Source organism: Meleagris gallopavo, chromosome 9 (assembly GCF_000146605.3).
Source record: "Meleagris gallopavo isolate NT-WF06-2002-E0010 breed Aviagen turkey brand Nicholas breeding stock chromosome 9, Turkey_5.1, whole genome shotgun sequence".
In the NCBI taxonomy this organism is placed as follows: Eukaryota; Metazoa; Chordata; class Aves; order Galliformes; family Phasianidae; genus Meleagris; species Meleagris gallopavo.
This window is the reverse complement of record NC_015019.2, coordinates 13,388,566-13,415,370: the sequence shown is the minus strand read 5'-3', so window position 1 is coordinate 13,415,370 and position 26,805 is coordinate 13,388,566. Positions and strand designations below refer to the sequence as shown.

Genomic DNA, 26,805 nt, shown 5'->3' with positions numbered 1-26,805 from the left:
ATCACAAGTACAGGAATAGGAAAGCTTCTCTGCTCCCCCATTTCTCTTTATTATAAAAGGGCAAGTTTTGTCATGCTACAAAATATGAGTGAAATTCTCATGCTGCTATCTTGCTGAACTTTCATAATTCACACTTTTGAGTTGACTGTTTCAGTTAATCTTTGGATTTTGATTTTATCATGAAGGCCAGCACAAACTGCCATCTCCCATGCTGCTGTGTTTTCTCTTGCCCTGTCTTCCACAGCATTACAATTAGGATAAGCAGGTGCAGTTATGTGCTCACTTGTTAAATTTACATGGCTCTTTGAGTTTTAATGTAGAAGGCACGAGGGCCTGTATACACGCAAAATTCCACTGTCAGTAACACATTTCTAGCACTGTTTCCTGCTTCTTAGGTCTGGTATTATTTTATTAATGATTTGCAGTGGGAGTTAATTGCAGGTCAGCCAGGTGTAGCCAGGTGTACCACAGGGCAAGCACAGGGCTGCTTCTCTGCCATTCACAGCGCAGACCTTCTGGTGTACAGGAGAATTGAAACTGATGTTGGAACTCTGTTAAGAGTGAACAGGCCCACGAATAATTGTACTATGTTCTATATAAATGTTTGCTCCCAATGGCCTTCACACTTTGCTGCTGTTGTTTTCAGAATGGGCAAAACTTTTCAAAGGTAGTCTGCAAAAGCCACCCAAAAGCCAATGTTTTTCTTACATACATTGTAAGGTGAGATGTGCAAATTAGAGCATTTTGTTTGCAGAACTGAGTGCATACAATGAAGTGCACAAGTGTCCGTTCAATCCTGAAACCTCTTGTTTCAACTCAAAATCACATGGAGTTCTTCACCATATGAGTCAGATTTTCTTCTTATTCTTAAAATTATCCATATCTTAAGTTAAAACATTCCCTAGACTGTTTAACTATCACACAGCTGACAAACTCTGCAAAGGGATTATACTTCACCTATGAAATGTAAGTCACTTGATACATACTGGGCAGCAAATCTGACTCTAATACATTTACATTTGCATGAATTTAGCATCTCAGCAAGGGAAGAGGCATTTTGAACAAGAGCTCTATGGAAGTAACAGTGGAGTATTTGTTCTCTGGAGCCAGAATCACTGCAGATTTCTAGGAATGCAGCTGAAATTTCATTCAGTGGGTTTGGGCTTTTATGTAAAAGAAACCTGACCTGAAAATTCAGGTCCTGCTGTAGTCCCTTTTATCATCTATCAGATGGATGTGAGGAGATTACTTTTTGAGAAACTATGCTGTCATAGAGTGCAAATTTCTCAGCTGAGTTTTCTGGTGATGCATACTGGCATTATAAGCACTGACATTCAGAGTTTTGGATAAAAGCATGTATTTTGTTATGTTAGTTTCATCAGATATTAGTTATCCGGTAAATTGTAAATGTCAAATCTGCCTGTGGAACATACACATACTGCAGTATTTGAAAATCTAGTGGGCCAGCAAAGAACCTGTGGGAGAAAGGCAGAAGTTATCCATGAGGGGCCATTTAGGGCCCCAGGCCTGATATTTGATTTCTCTCGGAGTGAGCATCGAAGCAACAAATGCAGCATTATTTTGGTGCAATCAGAGATGTGTAGTGGTACCTTTCCAACATGCTACACAAAGCACTGACACTCGTGCTTGGCATGAAAACGCAATGTATGTCAGTTCACTGGTAACGCACATTCTGGAATAGCAAGGTGTATGTTCTAATTAAGACAAATTTGAAAGTCAAAGCAAAAGATTCAAGTAACAAATTCAGCAACTGTCTCATTAGGCAGAAATATTGGAAACCACAATAAAGAGGCACTTTTCAGGATAGTCCCACTTCTCACAAGTTATGCCACCATAATTTCTTGGAAAGCACAAGAAAGCAGAAAAAGGAATTGCCAAACCCTAGATGTCCTTTGTACCTCAGGCAACTGGAAGAGCAGTTGAACTGGGAAGAAAATTATGAGAGAAATGAAAGAATACAGATGGTTCCTGCCTGGATGTGAGGGTTCATGCAGCCTGTGCAGGGCAGTACTGTGCCCATGTAGGATGCCTGTCCAAAGCCAGTGTTTGGCTTATGGTCTGCAGGTGTTTGCAAAGACTCGTTATGACACATCAGAATACTGGATGAAGAGTGTAAATGTTACTGCAGATTTACCTTGGTACATGCCACATTGCTCAGACTACTATGAAATCTCCAAATGCCTTCAAATAGAAGCTTTTGAATAAGACAAGGGGGATGGTAAACTTTTCTCTATATACTTTTATTTGTCCCCATATCCTCAATTATTTATCTCCAACAACACTTGAACTGTTGTAGGGTTCCAGTTGGATTACAGGGTTACAGCCCTGGTACATGACAGCTGAGTCAAGAAACGCAAGGCTGAGGAATCATTGCTGCTTTTCTAATTAGAAGGTGAACAGCAGAGGGGAAAAAAAATCACAAAACTTTTCTTATGTAGTTCATGCTTACTCGGATTTCTGCCTGGGTTTTCAACACTGTCAGGTTAAATGATCACAAGGAATCTCCTCAACTGATTAAAAAGATGATGCTTTAGACTGCTGCAGGAGGAAAAGGACAGATAGTGATAGGATGGCTTGCTCTGGACCAGCTCAGGCCAGCAGCTCAGGATTACTGCTGTATTGTTTGATTAATATTAGAGTCTACACAGAAGATAGATAGATTCCTTGGTAACAATAATTCTCTCTCTGAGACTCTTCAGGTTTGGCAGGGGTAGAAAACCAGGTGAGACTATTAGAAATATATCAGAAATGATGTGGTGTGGTCATCTGAGATCAGCAGAGGACCAGGAGAGTCACAATGCAATTATGCACTTCAGCTGGGAATGGAGTTATTGTAGCCAGGAAGATCTTCCAGTAACAAGAATCAAGAGGCTGTATCTTAATCGTGATACAGATGCTAGTAAAGACAAGCTTTCCTTTTCAACAGAGCTACCCATACAAGTGCTTGGCCAACAGTAGGTGGTTGGAGTGCGTAGTTTTGTTCATTTGGATTTCTTTTAAAGTTGATCATAGAGGTTAGGCCTGTAACAGCTAAATCATAACATACAGCCCAAAACACACGTATGCCAGACTATCTTTGGAACGTGGGAGGCAGTTCTATTGCTATTTGGAAGTCTTATTTGATGTAATAATTGTAAGAAAAATCAGTTTCAGTAGCAGGCAGTAAGACCATGTTTTTGGTCCTGATGCTGCACATACCTGTGCATGTAATTACCTTTGAGCACATTAAGTGAGTGGGGCTACTTGGTTGCATAGAACAAGGTTTAAAAGTTTCAGATCGAGACCGCATGATTCTTACTGCAGAAAAATACATCGTGTTACATACCGGAGAGATCATACTGACGAGTGCAGTTGATCTCCTCCAAACACAGCATCTGAAGCTGCAAGGAAGCTTTGTATCATATGCCTGTATGTAGCTTCTTGAGAGAGAAAATCAGTCTGAGAGTGACTTTCTGCAACTGGGGCTTGCCTTGGTTTCTTTTCCAGTGCTCTTTGAATCGTGGCTAATTAGAGGAGTTCAAACTTCCTCATATCATATTCTCCTGTAGAATGTGAAATTGTAGACATTGTATGTTCTTGTAATAAGTGCCAGGTTGGAACTTTGAAAAATCATGCCATTAATGCTGATATCAGCATGCATTACTCTGTGCCTCAGTTAAGGTACGTAAGAGCTGGGTTAGCTAACTGCAAACATGTGCCATTGCTCAGAGTCCTGTTTGTAAACCTTGTTTCTTAATCACAGCTGTTCCTGTAGCTTTATCTGGCATTTTAATGGTGCTGACTAACCTTGCTTTAATTAGCCGTCTCCATAAAGTACCGGGCAAACCATCTGTGTGAATCCTTTTAATTAACTACATTCAGTGGTGTCATTTTTGGCACTCATAGTGTGTCACAGGAAGCAATATAAAACGTAGGCTAAAGATGTTATAGCATCAATGGAAAAGGAAGTGGCTCTGTTTCTGTGGCTGCCATTTATTCTCCAAGGGCGCAGATTCCAAAATAGAGGTTGATAGGCCATGCTTGCATTGCCTGTGATTTTACAGGATTCAAGATAAGACTGTGTGTTATTAAAATGGATAGCCTGACTTATCACAGGTCTAGCATTAGGTAAAAGCAAGGAGCTAAAATGAGCAGCCAAGGCTGAGCACATGACTTGCTATGGATTTGAACTGACCCTGCAGGTATCTTTAAAGGTTGAGTCTGGCTGAAGGTTTCAGGGTTTACAAGCAGGCAACAGAACACAACCACGTCAAAAATTAATTTGTTTCAACATTTTTCTATTTTAAAAAGCAATTTGATACTGTGGTGACTATGCTTGAATTCTTATACCAAGCATTCCTTTATTCCAAACCTGGGATTCTCTCCACCTTCTGCTGTCTACCTGGGCTGTTTTTCACTGGTGTGCCATAAACACAGGGTAAATCCTGGCCTCAGTGAAGCCAACAGAAAGCTTGTCTTCAGGATTCAGCCTAGGTGCTTGCTGTCTCTGCTCTCTAAGATTCTGAGTGGGGAGATGGAAGCTTGTATTGGGAGGAACTGTTGATTTAGAAAAGAACAAGATCTTCTATCTGTTCAGGTTTATAGTGAAGCCTGATATAATGCTCACTCTGAACTAGATCTGCACATAGCTATAGCTTGCTTACTGTATGAAATGTCCTTTTGACAAGAAGCATGAAGAAACCATATGGGAAGAAGTTTGCTATGAAGGGACACTAACTTAATGCAAAGTGCAGTGCCCATGCTTTTCTAACAGACTCTGATGTAACAGAATTAATATGAATTTGATAAAACACAGAAATCTTCTGGCTCAGTGGAGATTTTCTGGCTCAGTCACAGATTTTTCATGGAAACCTGCATTGGATAATTGGAGCGGAGGTATTTGTATGCACGATATGCACAGACCCTGGCCAAGAATTCCAGGGGCTTCCTGGCTTCTGGAGCTTCCAGTCTCCTGGAAGCAACAGAACAGTGTCAATGGATCACATGCAACTTTGGAAATGGCATCATTTACCCTTTCTGCTTACATCTGTATTTCTTCCTGGATTGTTACAAAAGCTTGTTCCTGAGATGCTTTATCCTTACTTGGATACGAAGCAGAAGAGCATCAGTTATCTGCAGCTAATCCCTTGAATAGTTTAGACAAATTCCACTGGCAGTTCCTGCTCTTTGGATCAGTGGTAACATCACTGAAAGTATTTCTGTGTAGGCAGTGAAAAGCATGGGCAGCTAACCTTATGGGAAACGTTACCAGCGGATGACTTGCTTGAGGTGAAGAAGGGCTTCAGGATCCAGTCCTTACAACAGTCACAAGTCAGCCTTACAACAAGTCAGTGAGGCCTGCAACTTGGATCCTTCTGTACATACAGATACTTTCTAACAAACAAACTAGCTAACGAACTGGCAAAGCGAACTCGCAGTCAGTATAGTCATGGCTTGACAATCAGTCAGCTTTTTATGATATGAAGTCTGATCTGCAACCAATATTAAACTGAAATGGTAACCAAGTGTACTTCCTAAAAGGAGATGGTACAAATTAGACAAGGGTGTGCAAGCAAAACTCTGGCTTCTGCATACTGCTTAGCAGGGTCTGACAGCACCCTGCACAGCACTCAGAAAGGTCTGTGGGGTCTTACTGCATCTCCATGGGATACTTTCTTGTACAATATTCTGGCTGTTCTTGTTAGTACTTTGCTTAACACTCTCACTATTGCTTATTTTAGTATCAGAACATCTGGCAAAGATCATTTTTTAAAAATCCTACAGACTCTTGGCTTGCTGACTTAGAAACTATTTTTAAACTGCAACATTCAGAGTCACCTAGTGTCATTTACTGAAAAAAATGGGCTTTTAATATCAAGCAGAAATGCTAGGCACTCAGTGTGGCTTGGTTTTTGCAGTTTGTCTGTTTTATTAACCACCCTTGTAAAAACAAGCAAGTGCTAAACAATCTGAAATTAATAACGAGGTTTAATGCCTTAAGAAACTTACCATACTGGGAACTGTTCTGCAGATAGTCTCTCTGGTTTGTTGTAAGTGGATAGATGATAGATAATGAATTTCAATCCTGACAGGATTTTAGGAAACGTTTTCTGAATCAACATGGAGCATAAGCATGCACAGACCAAGAAAATGCAATTTGTTTTGGAGTCCTATTCACTAGACAAGAAATTGAATCCTGCTATAATTCAGGGGCCACTGTTTGCAATGACATCTCTCCTGCATAATCACTTGTACTCCCATTGCCATCTCTCCTGCATAATCATTTGTATTCCCAGTGAACTTTAACACTTACTGAACAAAACTGGAGGAATTAGCTTAGTTGCACCCGCTACTTCAAAGCTCTCTAAGGCTGTATCCTGGTGCAGGAAGCTGTCTTTGGACACCAGCTAACCAGCCACCGCTCACTATGCTTCCATGCAGAAATCATCAAGTCACCCCAAATTGCAACATAACATCAAGCAAAGGCATATTTCTCACCTTGACATTTAAAATTGGCATCAGAATTGCAGGATAACTATTCAGAAGCAACACAGAAAGAGCAATTATGAAGGTCCTTAATCAAAATGAAACAATTCTTGGAAGTGTGCCGATTGTGAGCACTTCTAGTGCCAAAGCGGAGCAGAACTACAGTATAAGAATACTTCTCACTATTTTGCTTATTGAAAAATACCTGAAACCTGACTCAGCTTCGGTCCACACGCTGTCCAACACAGTGGGCAGCACTTAAGGTGACCTCAGATTTGGTTTCATAACATTGTTTACTTGTGTAGGAGTTGCACATACCTCTAGGTCTCCCTCAGAAAAGTTTGTTACTTTTCCACTCTATTGGAGTCAAGGTCTGTTCCCTATAAGAAAAAACATTCCCTAGGGTAACTTACACAAGTATCAGTAGAAAGATTCAGGGCTAATTCTGATGGTACTTTACCACAATGCAAAAGCTGATACAATGGCCATGTCAGGTTCCACCGTGAAGAAGAAATCTCAGGAGGCCCCAAGACGTGAAATGAAGTAGCTCAGAAAAACAGTAATGGGATCATTTATTCATGAGCATAAAAGTGTATTTCTGCATAAAATCTTGCAGGTGAAGTAGCAGATTACAAAGTGAGTTGAAAAAAATCAGTGCAGCAATGTAGAATAAAAAGCCAGTTTGCACCGACTGTAATTCATGGTAAGAGCTGGAGGCATAAACGCAGGGAGGACAGAGCTGCAGATAAGATGTTGGAAGCATTCTTTGTTACCTCTCTACCTCTCTTCCACTACTCCCAGAATGCAGCCTACGATTGCCAGAGGCCTATGGGTGTGAAACATGCAGTATTTTTCTCTGCCAATGAAATATTTTTTTTTAAATGGGCCATCATTCACAGGGGTTATGCATCTGTCTCAGAATGGATTTCACTTTGTGTTTGTGTGTGGAACAAGACTTCCTGAAATTAGCCAACCCAAGCACTGTCACTTGTGAATATAGCTCTGTCCTGGGTAGGAAGCGTGCCTCCCACCCCAACATCCAGCTCTTATCTGAAGGTGCAGCTGGGACTGGCAGCAGCAAAAGCAGTCCTTGGCTTTTTAATTTAATTTTTTTTTTTTTTTTAGTTTTTGGTGAAGAGCTTTGAAGTTTTAGGGGTAATAATATGCCCTAAGGTTGCACCTTGCACATGGTGTATAGCATCTTTCTCAGCATAGCACAGATTAGTTCATTTCATTCATATGGGTTCCAGTGATGCTATGAATTTACTGCTCAAATGAAGTGCTCTTCAGTGAATAACTCTGGAGGCTGGGACTCTAACAAACAATTCAACAAAAAACAAATTTCAATTTAGGGACAGCAATATTGAAAAACATGGAATAGTATGCACAGATGCAAGCAATCGTGCAGCTGTTCTAATTAGCAGTGTCCATGTGTTCAAAAGTGTGTAGATGTGATTATCAGGGACAGGGCACAGTGGGCAATATTGGTGGTACACGGACGGTTGGTTGGATTAGATGACCTTAGAGGTCTTTTCCTACCTTAACGATTCTAATATTCTGTGTTTCATCCTGTCACCTGCAGAATCAGAGCTCTGAAAAAGCGGTAATGAGTACTTTGACCTCTGCTGCCTTGGTATCTATGTTCCAATGGGTTCAGCCAAAGCACTTCCCAGTCCTGGAAAGAAGCTAAATGCTAGTGATGTTCCAAGCAGAGGATGAAGAAACCTGCCTCCAGGCAGAAATCCTCTGTACTGGGCTCTTCCCTCTGCTACGCAATGAGCCAACGGAATATGGTTATTATACATATGAAACAGCTATTTTCTGTGAGACACGTGTTTGGAATAGAGGAATGAATATGTGTTTATAATCTGATCCTTACAAACTCAGAACAGAGCCTAAGACTTAAGTAAGTGAGGGAAGCATCCTGCAGAAAGGGATTATGCAACTTGCTAGGAGAGTGACGGTCAAACAGATTTTGACATGCTTATTTTAAATAAATCTGGAACAACTATGTTGATTGGACTAACCTTAATGCTCTGTTCAATCCAAACTATTTTTTAATATAATCTTTTCAAAAAGATCCTCATGTTTATATGAGAAAAGGGTAACACAAATAATATACGTCTGTATTTATGCAGTGCATTTTATGTAACACAGAGCACTTGCCTATTTTCCTGCAGTGCCCGTAAAACTGAAGTTAAATGACAGCAGTAGGTTTGCTTTGTACACAGAGATCCAGTTACTGCTCATCTCCTGATCCATTTGTACCAGAGGGGCCTTTGCAAGAAAGCACAGAGCTGGGAATGTGGATTTTCTTATTCTGCCAGGGTGGTTCGTTTCCCCAAAAAGGCCTTTAGTGCAGGAGACATTCCACAGTCGCGTCTTGGCCACCTTAGCATGTGTGTACTGTTCTAGAGCTTCTTGGTAAGAGAGAGCCAAATACAGAGGGGATAAAGAAAGCAGAGAAGACAGGGAATCTTTGTTTTATAAGCAGCATAGAGCACTGTGAAAGACAAGTGTCACGGTGACCTGGGATAATGCATGGTTTTTCTTTTTTCCAGACATTTGCCAAACTTCCCTTGCTGTCTGTGCATACACTTGCCTAAGAAAAGCATGATACCTATCAGCACTACTTCTTCCTGATCTGCTCTTAGTGAAACTTCAGGGCTGCACAACTGAACTGGCAGACTGCCATTGCAAACTGGCTGTACAAGGTCAAAACCAACAGCTGCTGAAAGAGCAAGTGTTCTTACCACTATCATGTCAAGAAGGGTAAAGAACACAAATACTGTAAAGCTCTTCTATCACCAGAACTAAATCCCTATCCATCATCTCATAAGAATACAGGAACTTCAGAGAGAGAAAAGCTGCCCACTGTTTCAGTGCAGGGTTACCTCCTGGGGCTCACCTAGCTATTAGGTGGCTACAGGTTCTTGGGGGATTATAGCACAGTGTAAGACAGCAAATGGATTTCCTTTCTATAAAAAATTCCTTTACTTAATTTCTTCCCTCTGCTACTTTTGTTTCCACTCCACATGAATGTGTCACCTCAAGGTCTGATCTGAAGTCCACTGAACTAAGTAGATTTGGAACTTGGCCCAAACACCTACTCTGTGTGGTACAGCATAAAGGCAGTTTCCTCTTTGATCTTCTGTCTCATATTTCTAGCTTGCTCCTTAGCATTTCTAGAGAGGGGATTGTATCGCAGTCAATAACCGCATCTGTTCTCATAGAAGGCTTCATCAAAAAACTATCAGATCTAATGGAAACCCGTTGATTGACTACAGTAGGCTGTGGATCAGCCTTTCCCCTCAGCAATGCATCACCATCAAAATTCTTATAAATCTGCGATGTAAAGAAACGTAGATGATGTGTGAAGGTCCCTTTAAAAAACAACAAAAACAGTGCAGTGATATTGTTTTTAAAGCAGTGGCTGAGGCTGACAATAAATTTGGATTGGAAAGTTGTGCACTATCCCAAAACTGCAAACACAAGTTCTAAACAAAATCCATATGTGTCTCTCAGAGATGCAGGTGTCAAAGATATTAAGCCACAAAATGCTTTACATTAAAATAACTTCAAGGAGTGTGTTAAGCTCTGAAAACTCCAAGGTAATTCAGAGGTAATGGCAACAGCCAGTCTTTAGTATGGCCAGCCAGTAGAGAGTATATGAAACTCATTGCTTGAAGGAACTAGTAGCACCTTATCTAGACAGCATAAACTTTCATACAGATTCAAAGCAAAGATGTAGTTTCACTGTAAATCCTCAAAAGGCTGTTTTTGAACTTTCTAGGGCTAAAGTCAAGCTCTTCACATTATTTTAATATATTTTCTGCAGCTTAATTTCCTGTGTTTTCTTTTATAGTGGCATAAAGAAACTGCTCAGCAAAACTCTGAAGGAGTCATAAAACACTTTCTAGGTTGCTCCATTTTAATTCCTGGTCTAAAGCTGAACTATTATATGACTCTATCTGTCATTTTCCCAGCCAAGGAAACAAATTGAATTAAGCTTTCCTGGACTTAGAACCCTCTCTGAAGCATCTCTGAAGCTCTTGGAACTTGTCTTGGAAAAATTCTGAGCAGCCTACCCTACCCTATCATATCAGTCCAAAGAATGGAAGTTCTAGTCTGGTCATCCATGTGTGCAGATGGGTTTTTTTCAGTGCATTTTGGATGCTGATTTACAGATAGATTTTTTGAACTTTTAACGTTCAAAGAAACAGAATGGGAACAGGTCATAACATCAGTCTGGCTGTGATAGCAAACATTCCTTTATGAAGCCAGTAACAAAGACAAATTACCAATCAAACAAAATTACTTGAGCCCAGGTCAATATAAAAAAATTAAATGCCTCCCAAGAATGCCTATACTGTTGTATTTTCAAGTAACATTTATTTCCAAATAAGCTATTTATTTGAACTATCTGGCAGTAGCCCACTGTTGGGATCCTGCAAAAACCAGAACATCTCACTATTCTCTGGCACTGTGCAACATTCTATGTGTCATTCAGAATCCAGATGTGAATCTCCAACTTGTTTGTCTATGCAGAGTAACCGTATCTAAGCCCAGAGGAACCAAATGCAGACTGGAGAAATTTGATTATTGATTGATAATAGTACTTCTCCAGTTACTTATATCAGCTGCTGTGCATGTTAGCATAAATATTCTGGGGCCTTCTGTGCTATGACTAATGAGAGCTTGGGTCACAGGTTACTTCTGGGTTCTTTTTCATCATCTGAAGAGTGCAGAGATGGGTAGTGAAGGTGGTGGTGGAGCTGTAGGGCCTGCAGGCAGCATGAAAACATGGATCAAAGGTCTTAAGGGATCAATGCTGAATGATCCCAGCATCATTCGGATGCTGAGGTAAAAGTAACACGGGAAGGTGGAGATGAACACTGAAAGGGAGCTGAATATGCAGTGTTTCTTCCATGAAGTGAGGCTTGTGTCAGACATGTGACAAGGTGCTGAGAATTGGGCAGAATGCTGTGAATGTGGCCAGTCATTCTAGAATTTGAGATGTGCCTGTAGCTCCAAAGAAATATTTTTGCCAGCTGTTATTCAAGTGCCAGTTAGTGGGAGGAAAACAGTCGTAGCAGCACTCACTGATAAGGTGGTTATGAACTTGTATATCCCATATACGCATCTGTTGCAGAAGAATTAGATGTTATTCTGTGGATAAATAATTGGGACAAGCATTGATAATGCTTTTAAATGGTCAAAATTTTCATGAGTCTAATTTTTTATAGTACTTGTCAGAGAATTTGGCTGCTTCCATAACTGTGGACAATGTAGAATGGGTAAAGAATAAAACTAGAAGGACTTCCAAGCAGTGCAATTGTTTGATTAACATTGATTGATAATTACCTTAATTTCCCTACTCTTTTATTCTCACAGTAGTTCTGCATAAAACGCTTTCTGCATACTAAGTTTTCTTTTTCCTCACATTTTTAGTACTGTGTTTTCTATGGAGATGCTGCCAAGGACTTTCAGCTGTACATGTGGTACACTACTCCATCACTGGTAGACTGGACTTTGTAGATGACACTTAGGTTAGATGTTTGAACCTCACCAATGCTAATGACTGATGAAAACAGCTGAGCAAAGTGAATGCTCTTTGAAGGGGAACCCAATTTTTATAATGTTGTACTTCCAGTGCCTGATTTACTGATGCTTGTGCTGTCTTTGATTTTTTTCATCTGAACATTCCTCCCAAGATTTAGTAATTCTCAAGCAATTACTTCTACAGAAATTCTCCACAGTTCCTGAATCCCTGCTGCACTGAGAGTCCATCATGCATCAAGCACATGCATCCACACCTCCTGTGTGGAATGGACTAAGAATTCAATATCAAAATCTCTTACAGGCATCACAAGTGATGGACTTGATAAGATTTCTCTACAATTTCTTCCACAAAATGACAGCTATTGATGCTCTGCTGGATTTTTTTTCATCTCACAGTCGACCCTCTGGGTGGTCTGCAACATGTTTTTACTTGTTATTGTCTCAAAAGACAGCAGCTATTCACTTTCAACAACTACAGTATTTGCTGCTATCAGATTGAAATTTCATTAAGAATCATTAAAGAATGAAATGTTATCTGCATATCACTCTTCTCATAAGAATCTCCCTCTAGCCTTCTTCCTTAATGCTTTTACTATTGTATAGAGGAAAGGAGGTCACAGACTCAGAGATTCCTTACAATACTGCATGACCAATGGTTTCAAATCCCTTTATAGAATCATACAGAAAGCAAACTTTCTGGAAGAACAGTTCCTGAATAAATTCTGCCCAAGGACTTAGAGGGACAGGTTAACATAACAGAAAAGGGTTTCTGTGATTGAAACCTGTCAGAGAAGAGAACCTTGAAGATCTTCTGTGGTAGGACAGAGATTGGTTTGGACAGCAGAGAGTTTCACAAGTCACACATGAAGTCTAGATCATCTCCAAATTCTCAAGAAGTGCTTAGGTATTTGAACCATGCACACTGGTTCAGGCAAAATTTGTAGAAGGATGATACGCACTTTGGCAAGTTACTCAAATATTTTTGATCCTGAGTATTGCTGTAATAGTCTGTTTGAGTTTCCGACTAATTTCAGATGACATAGCATCAGTCAACAGACACATTTCATATGGGAGGTAACAACTGCTTATTAGCAGCATGGAAAACTATCTGATAGTGAGAGACCTGAACATATTTTAATATTACTATTTTTACATGGACTCTTTTTTATTTCCTACTGAGACCCATCTATTTGAGGCAAATAAAACTTTTTTTGTGGCTTCAGTGAGATTTGGGCCATGAGTTTCTCACTTAGTTCTCACTTAGAAGGCTAGATGGTAGCAACAAGAGTTGTGTAGAGAACAGGAGCTGGCCATAACATTCCAAAGTGCTCCAGCTGCCCACGTTGAAGATCTGGGTTGTAATACAGTGCAAGATGCATTGTACTATACACCTGATTGTTTGGTTACATATATAATCTATATCAGGTCAAAAGGTGGAGTATGTACGCAGGATGTTGCAGGACTGAGTCTTTAAGAATAGTGGTGCTACAGAATGCAATGTACCAGATACCTGGAAGGTAACTGGAAGCTACTGGATGAACTCAGTGAAGGCAGCACTGAGCTCACTGCAGCCTTATTTTTCTGCTTCTTGAGTGAATTTTGTACTGCTGTGAGCTCTGTGCTGTCCTACCTAGGCGCCTCCAGAGGCTTAAATAGCAAGTTCAGAGGTAATGGGTGTTATGAAGTTGTGCTGCAGTCTACCATGCAGACATAGCCTCATCCACTTCTGGTGATGCTCTAAGACCACTATGGTAAAATCCCCGATTTGGTTTGTGTTTGCAGTTAGTCAACTCTTTGTAGATGCCACCTGGCATTTTGTTTTTTTTCAGTATGTAGAGAACAACAAGAAGCACATCAGAAAAGTGGTTTGAATTTGATACAGAAAAATCATAGTACCAGAGGAGCTCAAACACAAATGTGTTACTAATCATGAGCATTCCTGGAAGCCTGTGTGTTTAGTTGGGGCAGCAAGCTTAAAAAATACTTGAGCCAGATGGGCTGATTCATACCTCAGTGTCCTGCCTTATCTGCTGAGAAATCAAACTAGCAAGTAGAATATAGAAACCCTGCAGCATATATTTTTACTTCTGATGTCAGCATTCTCCATCTTGTATTTACATCTTCCAGAGTGTACTCAGTTTTTCAAATCTAAACCTAGACTCTAAATCTCTGAGTCACAATTGTTCCATACAGAGGTGATGCAACTTACAATAAATGTTCCATCTGTAAAAGCACTGTCCACAGTAGTGACAGAAGACAGCTGCAACTGAATGCTTTCAGAAGCTGTACGTGAAGTTTATTTTCATGGCAGAGGGCAGCAGGTGTGAAATCCTCTCTAGCTCCAGAACTGATCCTGCCCTAAGAATGGCAGTGAATTATCTCCCTGTGTCTCTAAATCAGCTCTCTCCTGATGTACCAGGAGCAATCCTGAGGTAGAAGGAAAGGACTCAAGCTGTTCTTTGATCAGATGTATGATTTTAAATCCACCTGCATGGATAACTCTTTAGCTCAGCTTAGCACTCCGACTGTGGGTTGTCAGAAAGTGTGCCTGAGCAGGTGATATGCTTCTGGGCCTCACTAATGTGTAAGAGGAGTCTCAACGAATGCAAAACTAGTTGTTCTAGTTCCATGGTGTGATAATAAAAATCCAGTTCAGATAGTAAAAGAAAATATTTTTCAGAGCTGCAAAAGGATAGAAGAGACAGGGTCTGGATTTTGGCAATGCTAGTAAGCATAAGTTTTGAAAAAATACCAAAAAGTTAGCAATGAATCTGTGGTAGAGGCTGGTAGGGTGAACCTCTGGTGAAAAGTAGAAGATGCTTCATAATATATGTCTGACAACTCCTTAAGATTCATGGTGGCTGGTGCCAGGGAGACAGGATACAAACACTGCATCTCTTTGTGTCAGCAAGTCCAGTGTCACTATGGATGCAGGAGACATGAATTCCAAGGGGAGAGCGGTGCCAACTTTTCTCAAAGGAATCCCTTCAGCAGCTCCTCCGCTTAGGTGCTTAAGAAGGTCAGTTTCCAATGAAAGTTGCTGCCTCCTGGCATTACCTCTGCTTGATTAAATAAGGAGGCAGTTATTTGTGCAGTTGCACTCTACAAGGCCAGCAGAAAGCAAGGAGTGACTGTGACTAGCACTACTCATTTCTGAAATGCTGCTTGAGGAACTGAGGGGAAACACAGGTGACAGAACGTAATGAGTATTTAGGAGGGCAACTCAGATGAAAGGCTACTGGACAGTGCTTAGGCACCTTCTGTTACAAAATACCTGGGGAAACAGACAAGTGAAACTCTTACATAGCAAGGGATGCTGCAGAAAAGGCATCGTGTGCTGGACACTCAGAAATGGAAAGCTGACATAAGATGTGCAAGAATGCTTGAAATTCCTATTCAGATCAGGCATGAACATTTACGACTGAAGACAGAGCATCCAAATATGAAACGCGTAATCACTGCAGAAAGCAGAATACAGACAATCCCTAAAATCACAAGAGATTCCTGGTCATCTTCTGCTTAACACATTAATGCAGATTTATCTACATTACGGATTCAATTAGAAAAAAAATAAAGCTTACTGGCACTCCTATTTTGTAATGTAGCACATAGACTATAGCTAGATTCTAAGAGTGAAGATAATGGATCAGAATTCAGGAAAGTCTCATCCTTATAATTTTCTGGATTTATCAATTTAAACATATATATTACAAAATTGTAGCTCAAGTCTGTGAAGAGCAAGAATTTGATTAAAACAATTTGAGAGTTTACAGGGCCCCTTACTCTTACGAGGTTATTGAAGAATGTTTTAAAATCTTGATTGGTATCAGGTTTGCAGCCCCACAAACAGAAAAAAAGACAAACAGTTCACTGCCAAAGAGCAACTGAAGCAAAAACAGTCAATCCACAATCATTTATGTTTCAATACTAAATGCTGTACAGAGATATGCAAAAACCTCAACCCGCAGTTGCTGCCCAAAACACTAATTGCATAGCAAGAGTGGGATTTCTGATATTTAACTTTAGCTGTCAAAAAATTAAGCATCTAGCATACGCTAGTTGCCTGTGCTCCCTCCATAATCAGCGGAGGCAACAATCAGACAGGCATCTCCAGGGGAAAATTCTTCTTCTGGATAACAGGATGAATCACCCTCAGGGGACATTGTGTTTCCAACAGCTATAAAGGGTATCTAGATGATTTCCTTGCCAACTGGAGGTTGAATTAGTTGGAAAAACAGACGAGCTTTTGGGCAAGCCAGTTCTGCTTTTGATCTGCAAACAGAAGTGTTGTTCATGTTCCTAGCGTCTTACTATTTTACCTAACTGCACTAGTTGGGCAAATAAAACATATTATCTTACAGCCTTTCTTTCCTATGTATTAGACCATCATCACTAAAATGTTACCATCAACTAGATGCTGAAATTTTTTATCTAGAGTTGAACAGGATGAAGCTCACCCCAGAATACAAGAGGAGCGAAAATACTCAAAGAATATGCAATAATTATCTCAACCCAAAGTGATAATATTACATCCTGAACAACAAGTGACTGCCAGCTTGCCTGAGTGACAGTCAGCCTGCCCATAGCAACTCTAAGTGCAACCAGTATCCCAGTAAGTCAGTACGATGAAGTCTATCTGCAGCTACATTCATTCAAATCTCTGGGGGGCCTCTGAGCTGCTCCTGAGACTTAGCTGCCCTACTCAGCTGCCAATGATAAGAGCGGTACAGCAGGAGAAACAGAGTGCAGGTATCAGGCTCACTGCTAGCGTACATCAGTGGCTCAGAAGGTCACTGTTAAAGGCCTGTTGTGAGACTGGCTTTGTGATCAGAAAGCTATTAAGGTACAGTGAGTCTCATTATGATGTATGTCTAACTGTTTCCTCTGTAAATGTGATCAAGTTGCTTTCCACAACTGCACAGAGGTATCTGGGAAGACATACTGCTTGGGATTTAAATGTAAAAGAAACAGAACATGAGGAAATGTCTTGAGGGAAGCAGTTCTGTGCTGATGAGCAGGAATTAATCATGTTAGTTTAGGAAGCTGCTGCATCTCTTGAATGAATAATGGCATTTAAAGGCACAGGCTGCTGCAGTGTGTGTTAACACCAGCCTTGTGGGCTGACAGCTGTTATTGCCTCACAGTATATGCACTCTTGGCACTCTGAGACAAAGGCAAGAATAAATGACAGGAAGGATAGGAGTCATTTCCCTGACCTTTATACAGTGATGGTGTAGATCTCTGTGTTCAGAGCTGCATTCGGATTCTGTTTACGGTCCACAGAAAGATAGCAGCACTTCCAGGATAGAGCTCATCCACCTGTTCTAAATTTCTGTCTGGCATCAGAGGAGCTTCCTCACCACTGTTTAAAATACAATTCTAGATACTTAGGTCTGATATTGATACATACATGGATCTGAAAGTAATGTCTACTATTTATTTCCATGGAAACTACAACAGATACAAAAGGCACAATAACACTATTTGATAGAGCAAATTCTTAGCTACAAAACACTACCTTTCAGTATAATCACCACCACTAGCTATGCATCTTCACCAGCGATGAACAAGAGCCCGCGTACTGTTCTCATACTAATCTGCACCAGTGAAAGCACCCTGCTCTCACTGTCACCACTGCTGAAATGCACCACTCACCCCTCACTGTGCTCACACCCACTGTTTGGTCTCCAGAAACATTCAGCAAGCATCACTGAATGGTAATGGGTGCCATGTTTTCCACACGAAAGAATTCAATGACAAACCTCTGCTTCATTCTCACTTCCATGTCAGAAACCATTCTGTCAGGCTGCCCCTCTGCTGCATGTCACATGGCAGCAAAATGGAATGGGATACTGGCAGGAAAGTTCAGCCTCTGTTGCTGTACCACCACCATCTGCCTCTGACATGGTGAGCCAACATAATAAAACAGGAGGCCTTACTTTTGGAGCAGCCCTCGTATATCCGATAGACAGATGTGTATGATTGTTGTGACAAATGAACGCTACCAAAAATTTACTCGTGGGTGCCATTTGCTCTCCAGTAAGTGTGACCAATACACTGCAATCCCTGTGGAACACAACCCGACTTGTGCACTCCTCTCCCTCCACCGCTGCAAGCTGCCCCCTGCACCCAGGTTTTGGTCAGAGAACAGCTGTTTTCCTCAGACAATGAAACTCACTCTGGAGAAAGTCAAATAAAACCCCTTTCTGTGATACTGCATGAATGCTTTCTTATACGAAATGGGGGGTGCCACTACGACAGACGTTTAGGGAAAAGCTCCAGCCAAATCTACCAGCCATTAGGCCATGTCGGGAATGCTGTAACAGCCTCATGAAAGATCCTGCCTAGTTTCTTTCATACAGTGGCTCTTAATAATGAGCTTATAATAAGTGTACAGTCTGGAGGAATTTACTATACAGTACCCAATTGGATTTATGTAGTCATAAACTTCCACAGCACTGCTTCTATGATTTACAACAGTCCCTACTAATGAAGCTATGCCTGGACATGAGATGTGGAACACAAATTTTACCAGGCTGGCAGTACAGTGATACTATACAAATGCATGTGCATTAGTGCATGTTGACACAGCAATTTGTAATTGTTTATTAAGAGAGAACCATTGCAAATAACCAGGTCTTATGAAAAGCGCCAAAAGAGCAAACTTAGGAAATTTGTGGGATGGGGTTTTATTGTGAGAGAGTTTAGATATAACAGAAAGAGTGGGGAGCAGATAGTCCCTAGACCTCATCAATGAAAATTCTGCTACTTTCTGCCTCAGCTGTCGGGGACTGGGCTTGACGGCTTACCCAATTCCCAAACCTTTCTCCTAAAAAAAAACCAGCACAGAAAATACTTTAACTTACTGTAGGATAAGCTTCTCGTGATCTAAATGGATATAGAAGGATGCTTACTTCACAGAAATTTTCCAGGACAGACGTGTCATGTTGCTGCTACTGAGCATGTTAAATAGCTATTGCAGAAAGGACTGCATGTCATTAACATAAATTACCTGGGCATCGCGGGCAGCACAGCTGTGGCACATGCACAGGGGAAGGACAGTGTAGGCTTGGACATCTTATTCTGCTGCACAGTACATTTCCATTCTGCAGGTGAAACATGACACAATACTTTAATGAAATGGCCTACCTTAGAAATCTGTTATCTATTCCACATTTGGCTATTTTAAAAACAAATGCCATTTTACAGCATTCTGGTTTATGTCACACCACTGTAAGCCCAGGCTACTTCAGCTGCCTATGAATTTATGCAGGGGGTCAGACTGTAGCAGAAACACATACAAACCTTAAAATCAGAAGAATTGCCTAAAAATGGATTGCAACAACCTTCATTTCTGTTTTCTTTTGGGCAGATTGCACTTAGGAATTGCATTTCCAAAACTAAGACAAGATAATGAATGGTAGGTCTCTGAGATATCCCCTACTGAGGGTTAGTTTAAGACCACAGGAGACAATAGTGTCTGTAATTTTTCCTGAAAACTGTGGAGAGTCTTTTGTTTTCATTTTATGGGTTCCCCGGTAGACAAAGAATACCAGTTGGTAAGTAGCCATTTTTCTAAGAAATATGAGCAAGTCTTGGGAATACTGTTCATTATTCATGTCATTAACATAATATTTTATTTGACCACATCTAAGTTTGATTTATAATTAAAACACTGGGAATTTTCCTTCTCCAGTATCTGTAACCAGAAAAGACTATCCATTTCAGATTCCCATTTCCCATCTATAATTCATCTTCCTAATTTAGCTCTGAGTTGCTCTTGTTTATAGCAAAAAGAATCTTTCAGCATGAACACTGACACTATACTATGATAATGCTACAACTATGTAGGTTGACGTGGTGTTGGGAATAAACCCATTTCATTTTCATGTACCTTGTGGAGCACTGAAATGTTCCCAGTGGAGGTGCAGACTTCCTTAGCTTTTGTATGTGTAGGCATTTCTGGCCACTTTTTGCAGGATGAGGGCTACCCTTGGTCTGCATGGCTCCTTGCCCAGCAGACCATCATCCGAGAGCCTGTCCTGTGTAGAAAGGCTGGTTCCATCTGCTGGTTGGCCCCACACTGCTTTCCTGACCTGTGCCATGGCATCCCTGCCTTTTTATTCCCTGCTTCTGTGAAATCTCCTAGATGAATGTTTATTTCTGTGCATGATCGGCTGTGATAAAAATTCTGCAGACCTCCTTTACTGACCTTATGCTTAAATTCACAGGGACATTTGGGAGTCCAAGCCCCATAGATTACTATGGGACTTCAGCTCCTGCACACCTTTTTGAGTCAGGGCCATGAAAGAATTTCTGTGTCAGAAACACAAAGCAACAGGGCAGCTCTCTTCCTCACCTGCATTCTGAGGACTGACTGTGGACAGCATTCACTTTAGCCCCCTAAGGCATGCAGCTCCACTGATCAGGGAAGTGGGGCAGTTGGTGGTATGTGTGAATGAAAGGAGGAACAGGGTAAGAACACTGAATTATGTTTAGGTTTTTTTTTTGTTTGAGTACATAAATTGTAACTTGTTAAAATACAATACTATGCACACACAACCAGGAATGCTTTTTTTTTTTTTAATTAAATCCCAGGCAGAATAACTTGGCCTCTGTTTAGCTAGTTAATGCGTCTTGCCTTTTTCTTAAGCATGCACACTTTAGGTGTGTATTGGCTGTCTGGCTGGATTAACTGTTGTTCAGAGATGCACCACAGATCTGTCTCTGTTTCCTGGCTGATGTTACTTGATCTGCGTGGAGATCATACAGATCCTAACGTCTGAGGCCACAAATGAAATGTTGCTCACCCTGGCTATGTAGACCTCTGGGGATTTTGTTGCATTACTCTGAAGTGTGAAGGAGTAGGTTGTTGCTCCAGATTCTGTCCATATACATACTTTGCCTAATTTATTTTCTGCCTGAGAATCAGTTGAGTGCCACTCCGGTTTCTTTTATTTGCTGTCTGTGTACAACATAGTCTCATTTTTTTATGCTGTAATACTGGATTTAGGGTCTGTGCTTATGTTATGTCGTAAGATGTTTCCTAATGCTTTACGTAGCTTTGATTGAATCAAAATTATGAATTGCTGAGAGTTCTGTGATGACCTGGAGCCCTTACTATAGAGGTTGGTGTTCTGCTGGCAGTTCTGCTGGCTGGGACAAAGCCCACAAGAATGACTGGATGCTGCAGTTGTCTGGAGTCTTCTTCCCATGCAGCAAGAGTTGCATCCCAGAGATCCTTCAGCATCCTCGCTGCTGAAATAGGCTCTAGTAATGTCTTGCACCCTCACAGTACAACAAAAGTAAAGCAGAGAGAACAAGCAAGTAGAGTGCAGGACCATTTGGTGAGCTATATCTACTGATCATTACCACAAGAAGTTTTCTTCTTTACTTCCCTTGTTGCCCTGTACTGTCACTCTGGTCTTCTATGTGAGAAGGGAAGAGATAAAGCACATCCCAATTTGCTGGAGCTTGAAAGGGCAAGGGTCATCAGAGTAATGCTGTTCTCTAGAGGAGCCCTCCACGTACTTCCTCATCTCTCCAGACTAACATCTACCTAAAAACCACTAAGCAGTGACTTCTATCCAGATCTCTAGGGCTTCCAGGGAATTTCATCCCCACCCAAGAAACAGCCTTCCAGCAATTCAGTGTTCTACCACACACCGACTCCAAGGGAGTTTGCAGCTTTGCGCATAGAACAGCAAAAGTGAGCAGGAACTCCTTTTTGCTATAACCAGGGATTTTTATTCATAGTACATTGCCTTTGCTCTTACAGATGCACTCTGCTGCACAGATGTGAGATGCAGCCAAGCTTGTGGGACTACTGTTTGTGCATCTCTGCGCAAAATTGTAGTAGCAGATCCCCCAGAGCAAATGCTGCACAGGAGCCCAGCATCTTACACTTGCAAGGGAGGAAAATAGCCAAGAAAAATGTATTCCACATTAAATACAGCAGACAAAACTCAGCATCTGGAGTGTCTCATGTGTTACTCATTATGAAGTACTCCAAGGGATGTATTCTGCTCCTTCTTCTGTCCCTCCCCAGCACTATACAACATACTCAGAGGGTGTATGACAGCTGCACCCTAGTGCCAAGCAACAGCTGATGGTAAAACCAAGGGCCCGTGCTTTCATCTCCCAGCCAGTTCTCTCTCCTCCTTGTGCCACATTCTCATTTTTCATTCTTCTTTATCCTAGAGTTCTACAAATATTATTACCATGTTATTTCTTCAACACTTTAAGGCTGGAGGTACCTTGACTATGGAAATGCACTTTGGAAGATGTGGGCACTGTACGTACATCAGAACACAACAAAATGTGGGTTCAATATAACCCTCTGTATTGATGGAAGCGCAAGTATTATATGTCATTAATGGGGCCCAGTTATTCATGGTGTAACATTCAGCACTGACAAAGCTTGTGGCGTGTTAAGAAGCTTTTGTGGCTGCCCTATACAAGTATTTTTGCCAGCACTGGCCTTCTCTATTAATGTTTTCCCTTCACAAGGATGTTTCCTTCACTGCCTCTATTTCCCACAGCATGATCACTGCCCCCTAGCAAAAACAGGCCTGGGCTTTGTCAAACTGCAGATACGACATAGAGGATTCCAGTCAATTCAGCAAAGTAGAAGTAGGATCAGTAACTCAATGGTCCTACCTCTGAGCAGAGACAATTAACACAGTAAACAAGTCCGTAGGGTTCTAGGTAAGGATGCCATCTTTCTCCTACACGGTACTTCTTGTCTTGAAACACACAGTATGTATCTGAATCTGCAAAACAGTGAATGATTGAAAGAGTTCCGAATTAATGATCCCACTCCATAGATAAGAAGAGTTTTTACAGGTGCAATATGTTCTGTGAACTATCTTTGTGGACAGTACAGAACATTTTATGAAGAATTATTTTTTATTCTTTCCCTGGACAATGACACTTGGAAGTTGAATGCTCTTAATTTCACACGCTGTTGTTTCTTATCCCTCAAAATAAAATAAATGAAATGGCCTCCCATCATTCCCAAACTACAACTCCTGAAATAGCTGAAAATGTAGTTCATACAGGGTTTATTCTCACACCTACTAAGGCATAGGCTCACATCCCACTTAGGTAACAGAAGTGAAGTGCTTGATTGCTCAGGCAGGTTGATACAAAACCTTGTCATCACAAAACCATAGCAACTGGCTGCTCGTAGAAAAATCTGAGATTGTACAGTAGAGATTTGTAAATAAGGGGACTTAAAGAAGGAATATGCATGCACTGCATTTACACTGTATGTTCAGTATCTCCATATTTTAAAAGCCTGATAAAAAGAAGCTCATATTTCAAAACAAGTGGTGCTGTCTTACACATGCATCAGCTTCCAAAGTAGACATTAAATGCTCATCATCTTGCAGGTAGCTTTGCAGATGTCCATCTGCCTATCAGCCAGTACTGCCCTGTCTCTCCCTGCCACATTACAGTCGCATATTAAAAACTCAAATCTCTCAAAGAGAATGCAGTTCTCTGTATTTTCACAAGAGAAATCCTTGATGTCGCTTTACAGATGTCCAAATTCAGTTTAATTCATTTGCCATCAAACACAATCCAAGAGATAACCTAAGCACGAACATTCTTTACATGTGCTGGGCTAAGAGAAGGTAACAAGAGGTAGGGATTACCAGTAGCAACTGGGAGGTAAGCTGCTAGAGAAGCATGACAAATGAAATGCAGGACCTGGGAGCGGCTGGCTGAAGCAGAGGCTGGCCATTTCTCACCCCACACTTGCCTTGAACAAGGATCCCTGCACACACTGCTTTGTCTCTAAGTTCAGCCCTTTTGCAATGAAATTAATCTACATTCTTAAAAGCAGGAGCTGCTGACACTGAGGCCAAAATATGAACAGCTTTTCAAGGGCAAGGGCCTTAGTGCTTTCTAAGAAGGCCAAAGCCCGGCTGGGGCAGATGGCAGAGCAGCGCACGGCTGCAGGCCGCGGCTCCCACATGCTCCCTGGGACGGCTGCTCCCCCCAGCCACGTCTCCTGAAGTGTGCTAACATCTCCCGCAGATGACAGGCTTTGTAGAAATACCCCTTTGTTTTGTTTGTATTCTTTTCAGTGCTTCTCATCAAGTTTTTGCCTGCGCTTAGGCTCTTAATTTTCTCAAAAGATGTATCTAATCCAGTTCATATGAGATTGTTTTTGGAACAGAGCGGAACAGTCCTGGACAAGATTTACACTAACTGAAAACCTCAGCACAATGGCCTTATACAGGGGACAAAATCCAGATAATCTGTCAGATGTTTACAGAGGTCACTAAAATAGAATTAAGCACTCTCTCAATTCGGGGTATGTGAAATAAAACAGATTCTCCAACCGATGTGTTATGGTCTGTATAAACCTGTATGGCTTTAGGAAAACGTGCCCCAAACATGGCTGTGACCTGATTCGACTAAATGTAGGATTAGGAGGAGGAAGAACAGCACGAAGCTTTGAATGCAGCTCCACAGTTCAGGACATTCTTGCTTAGAAGTCTTTTCTGAACCACATTTGTCAAACGGAAGGAAAATGTCAGGTTTGGAGAAATGCGAAAGCTTTGTTAGAAGTCTACTTACGTTTTCCTTGTTCTAGTTTACCTCCGTCTATGAGCAGGAGACAGAGCACAACAAAAAAGATAAAATGAAAATCCTCCAATCTCCACTTTCTTCTCATCTTTATCAACAAAAGGGAGAGAAACAGCCTCCAAGATAAGAGAATGTTAGAGCTGTTGGAAAGAAAAGATGAATTAAATCCAGCAATACGTCTAAATTCTCTGACATGCTTTCAGCCAGCACCCAGAGATCCTAAGCTGCCCAAAGCAAAAAATCTGTTGGTACCAGAGATCTTCATTTTGTGGAAACACCTTTGGCTTCAAATCGTTTCATTTTTGGAAAAGAGACCACACTCCCATTCATGAAAGCTGAAAAGCAGATACCACATCTCATTGTCTCGTTTGAGCAGAATGCCTTCATCGTTAGATTCCCCTTGGACATAGCTGGTACCTTGGCTCTGCAGCCTGGAAATCCATGTGTAGGGAGAAGTGCTGGCCAGGCTGCAGGCAACAAGAGTCCTCCTCATGCAATCTAACAGGCTCTCCCTCAGCTGTGTGATTCACCCCTCCTCCAATCTCCCAGCTACTATTGTTCTGGGATTGGGTACAATTAATTTTTCTAGAGTTAACCCTTTCGTTGCCTTGAAATCTGAAAGTACACTGCCACCTTCATTCTAATAGATCTTAGCTATCAAACCTTTGCACATAGAGCAAGGCTTAACGTATTCTGAGAGGTGCAGAGATGGTATTGTACTCACTGCAAGCTCTGTTGTTTTTCTTTTTTTGGCTTTGAAAAGATGAACTATTTTATAACAAAGAAAAAAAAATAGGGAAAAAATAATTAACTGAAGTACCATTTATTTTTGATAGCCAACTTAAGATTCTAAATTAAGAGATCTGTAGATACATTACTGCTCATCAGAGTTCACTGTATGGAGTACACTTGTCCATAACTTACAGTGCTGAAAGATTTGGGTTTGATTTCAAGAGTCTTGGAAGTGGTTTCACAGTTTTATAAAAGAGTGAAAAAAAGATCCACCACTGGAAAAACAACCAATGTGCTCTGTAAACTGATTTGACCTCTTCAGATTTCATGTAAATAATGGCACACGAATTTGGTTTAGTTGACAGATATCAAAGCAGAAGTAGTAATTCATATATGTTTATTCAAAATTAAGGCGTAGATAGCATAGAGAAATTAAGTAAATTCAGAGTCACTGAATTTAACAGCTGCTTAAAAAGAAAACCTTCCTATGAAAACTGCCGTGTGATCTTCCAACAAAGAAAGAGAAGATTACCTGCTCCTATCAGAGCTGTTTAGGGGTTCTCTACACAGTCCCAAAGCACCAGCAGAGAGGACATCTTCCTTAACACATGTCACTATCTAGCAAACTCTGTCTCTATTCAAGGGGCTCATTCAAAATAATGCAAATTGCATCTGAAAACATTCAAAACCATAATGCATTTTTAAAAGCACACTCCCTATGGCAGTAAGAAAATAAAACTTTCCATTTATTTTGGAAGCTGAGAATAATATTCCAATTTCACAAGAAAGATGTAAGTCATTTTTTCCTTTCAACGTCTTCAAATCACATAGGGCATTTCGAGGCCAAACAAACTTCTAACAACTTGTTTAAAATGAAAACCTCGCAGCTGAGTCCCGGGGCAGCATGCATGCATGGAGCACAGCAGCAGTACATCCCCGGGACCGGCAGAAAGGGCAGCGCTGAATGCTCCGGCCCTCCCGGGGAGTGCCTGAGCAAACCGTATTTATAGAGGGAGCACAATCATCCTTTGTGCGGGCTTTACCTGTCGGCCAGCGGGGCCGCCTCGGCTAGAAGGGGCTCAGGGAGCCGTCCGTTTCAATGCCACATCTCGGGCTGCTCACGCTCAGAAAGGCTGCACGCAGTGAAACGGAGGAGTTAATAACTGCAATGGGATGGGGACTTTTGATGTCTTCCTTAATTCTCTTTAATTTCTGCATTGTTGTTACTCCAAATATAAACACATACTTTTCACTATTAGCACACTCCCTTTATTTCCCCAAAGGGCAACGTCCTAAAAATATTCCTAGATTTAAAAAATCAGTTAGGATTAACCTGTTAATTATTGGTGTGCTTCGCGCTTAGCAGAAACAAGCAAAGCGATCTCCTTCTCGCCGCACCGAAGCGAGGCTCGGGCTCCGTACCGCTCG

General features: G+C 41.1%; 1 protein-coding gene across 2 annotated transcripts in view; it reads right to left on the bottom strand.

Annotated features, from left to right (window-relative positions):
• The window catches only part of CHRDL1 (chordin like 1), a 41,040-nt gene extending 14,466 nt beyond the window's left edge, over window positions 1-26,574 (bottom strand). Inside the window, exons 1-4 of one of the 2 annotated variants that reach the window (XM_003208439.4) lie at window positions 26,421-26,574; window positions 24,637-24,785; window positions 22,708-22,820; window positions 19,061-19,154 (exon numbers count right to left, since the gene is read on the bottom strand). In XM_003208439.4, coding sequence (XP_003208487.1) covers window positions 19,061-19,154; window positions 22,708-22,820; window positions 24,637-24,733 — 304 coding nt within the window. In that variant the 5' untranslated portion in view covers window positions 24,734-24,785; window positions 26,421-26,574. Of the gene's footprint in view, window positions 1-19,060; window positions 19,155-22,707; window positions 22,821-24,636; window positions 24,786-26,420 lie in introns of those variants that run through there. The other variant, XM_019618280.2, reaches the window with a different exon arrangement.
• Window positions 26,575-26,805: the final 231 nt, after the last annotated feature.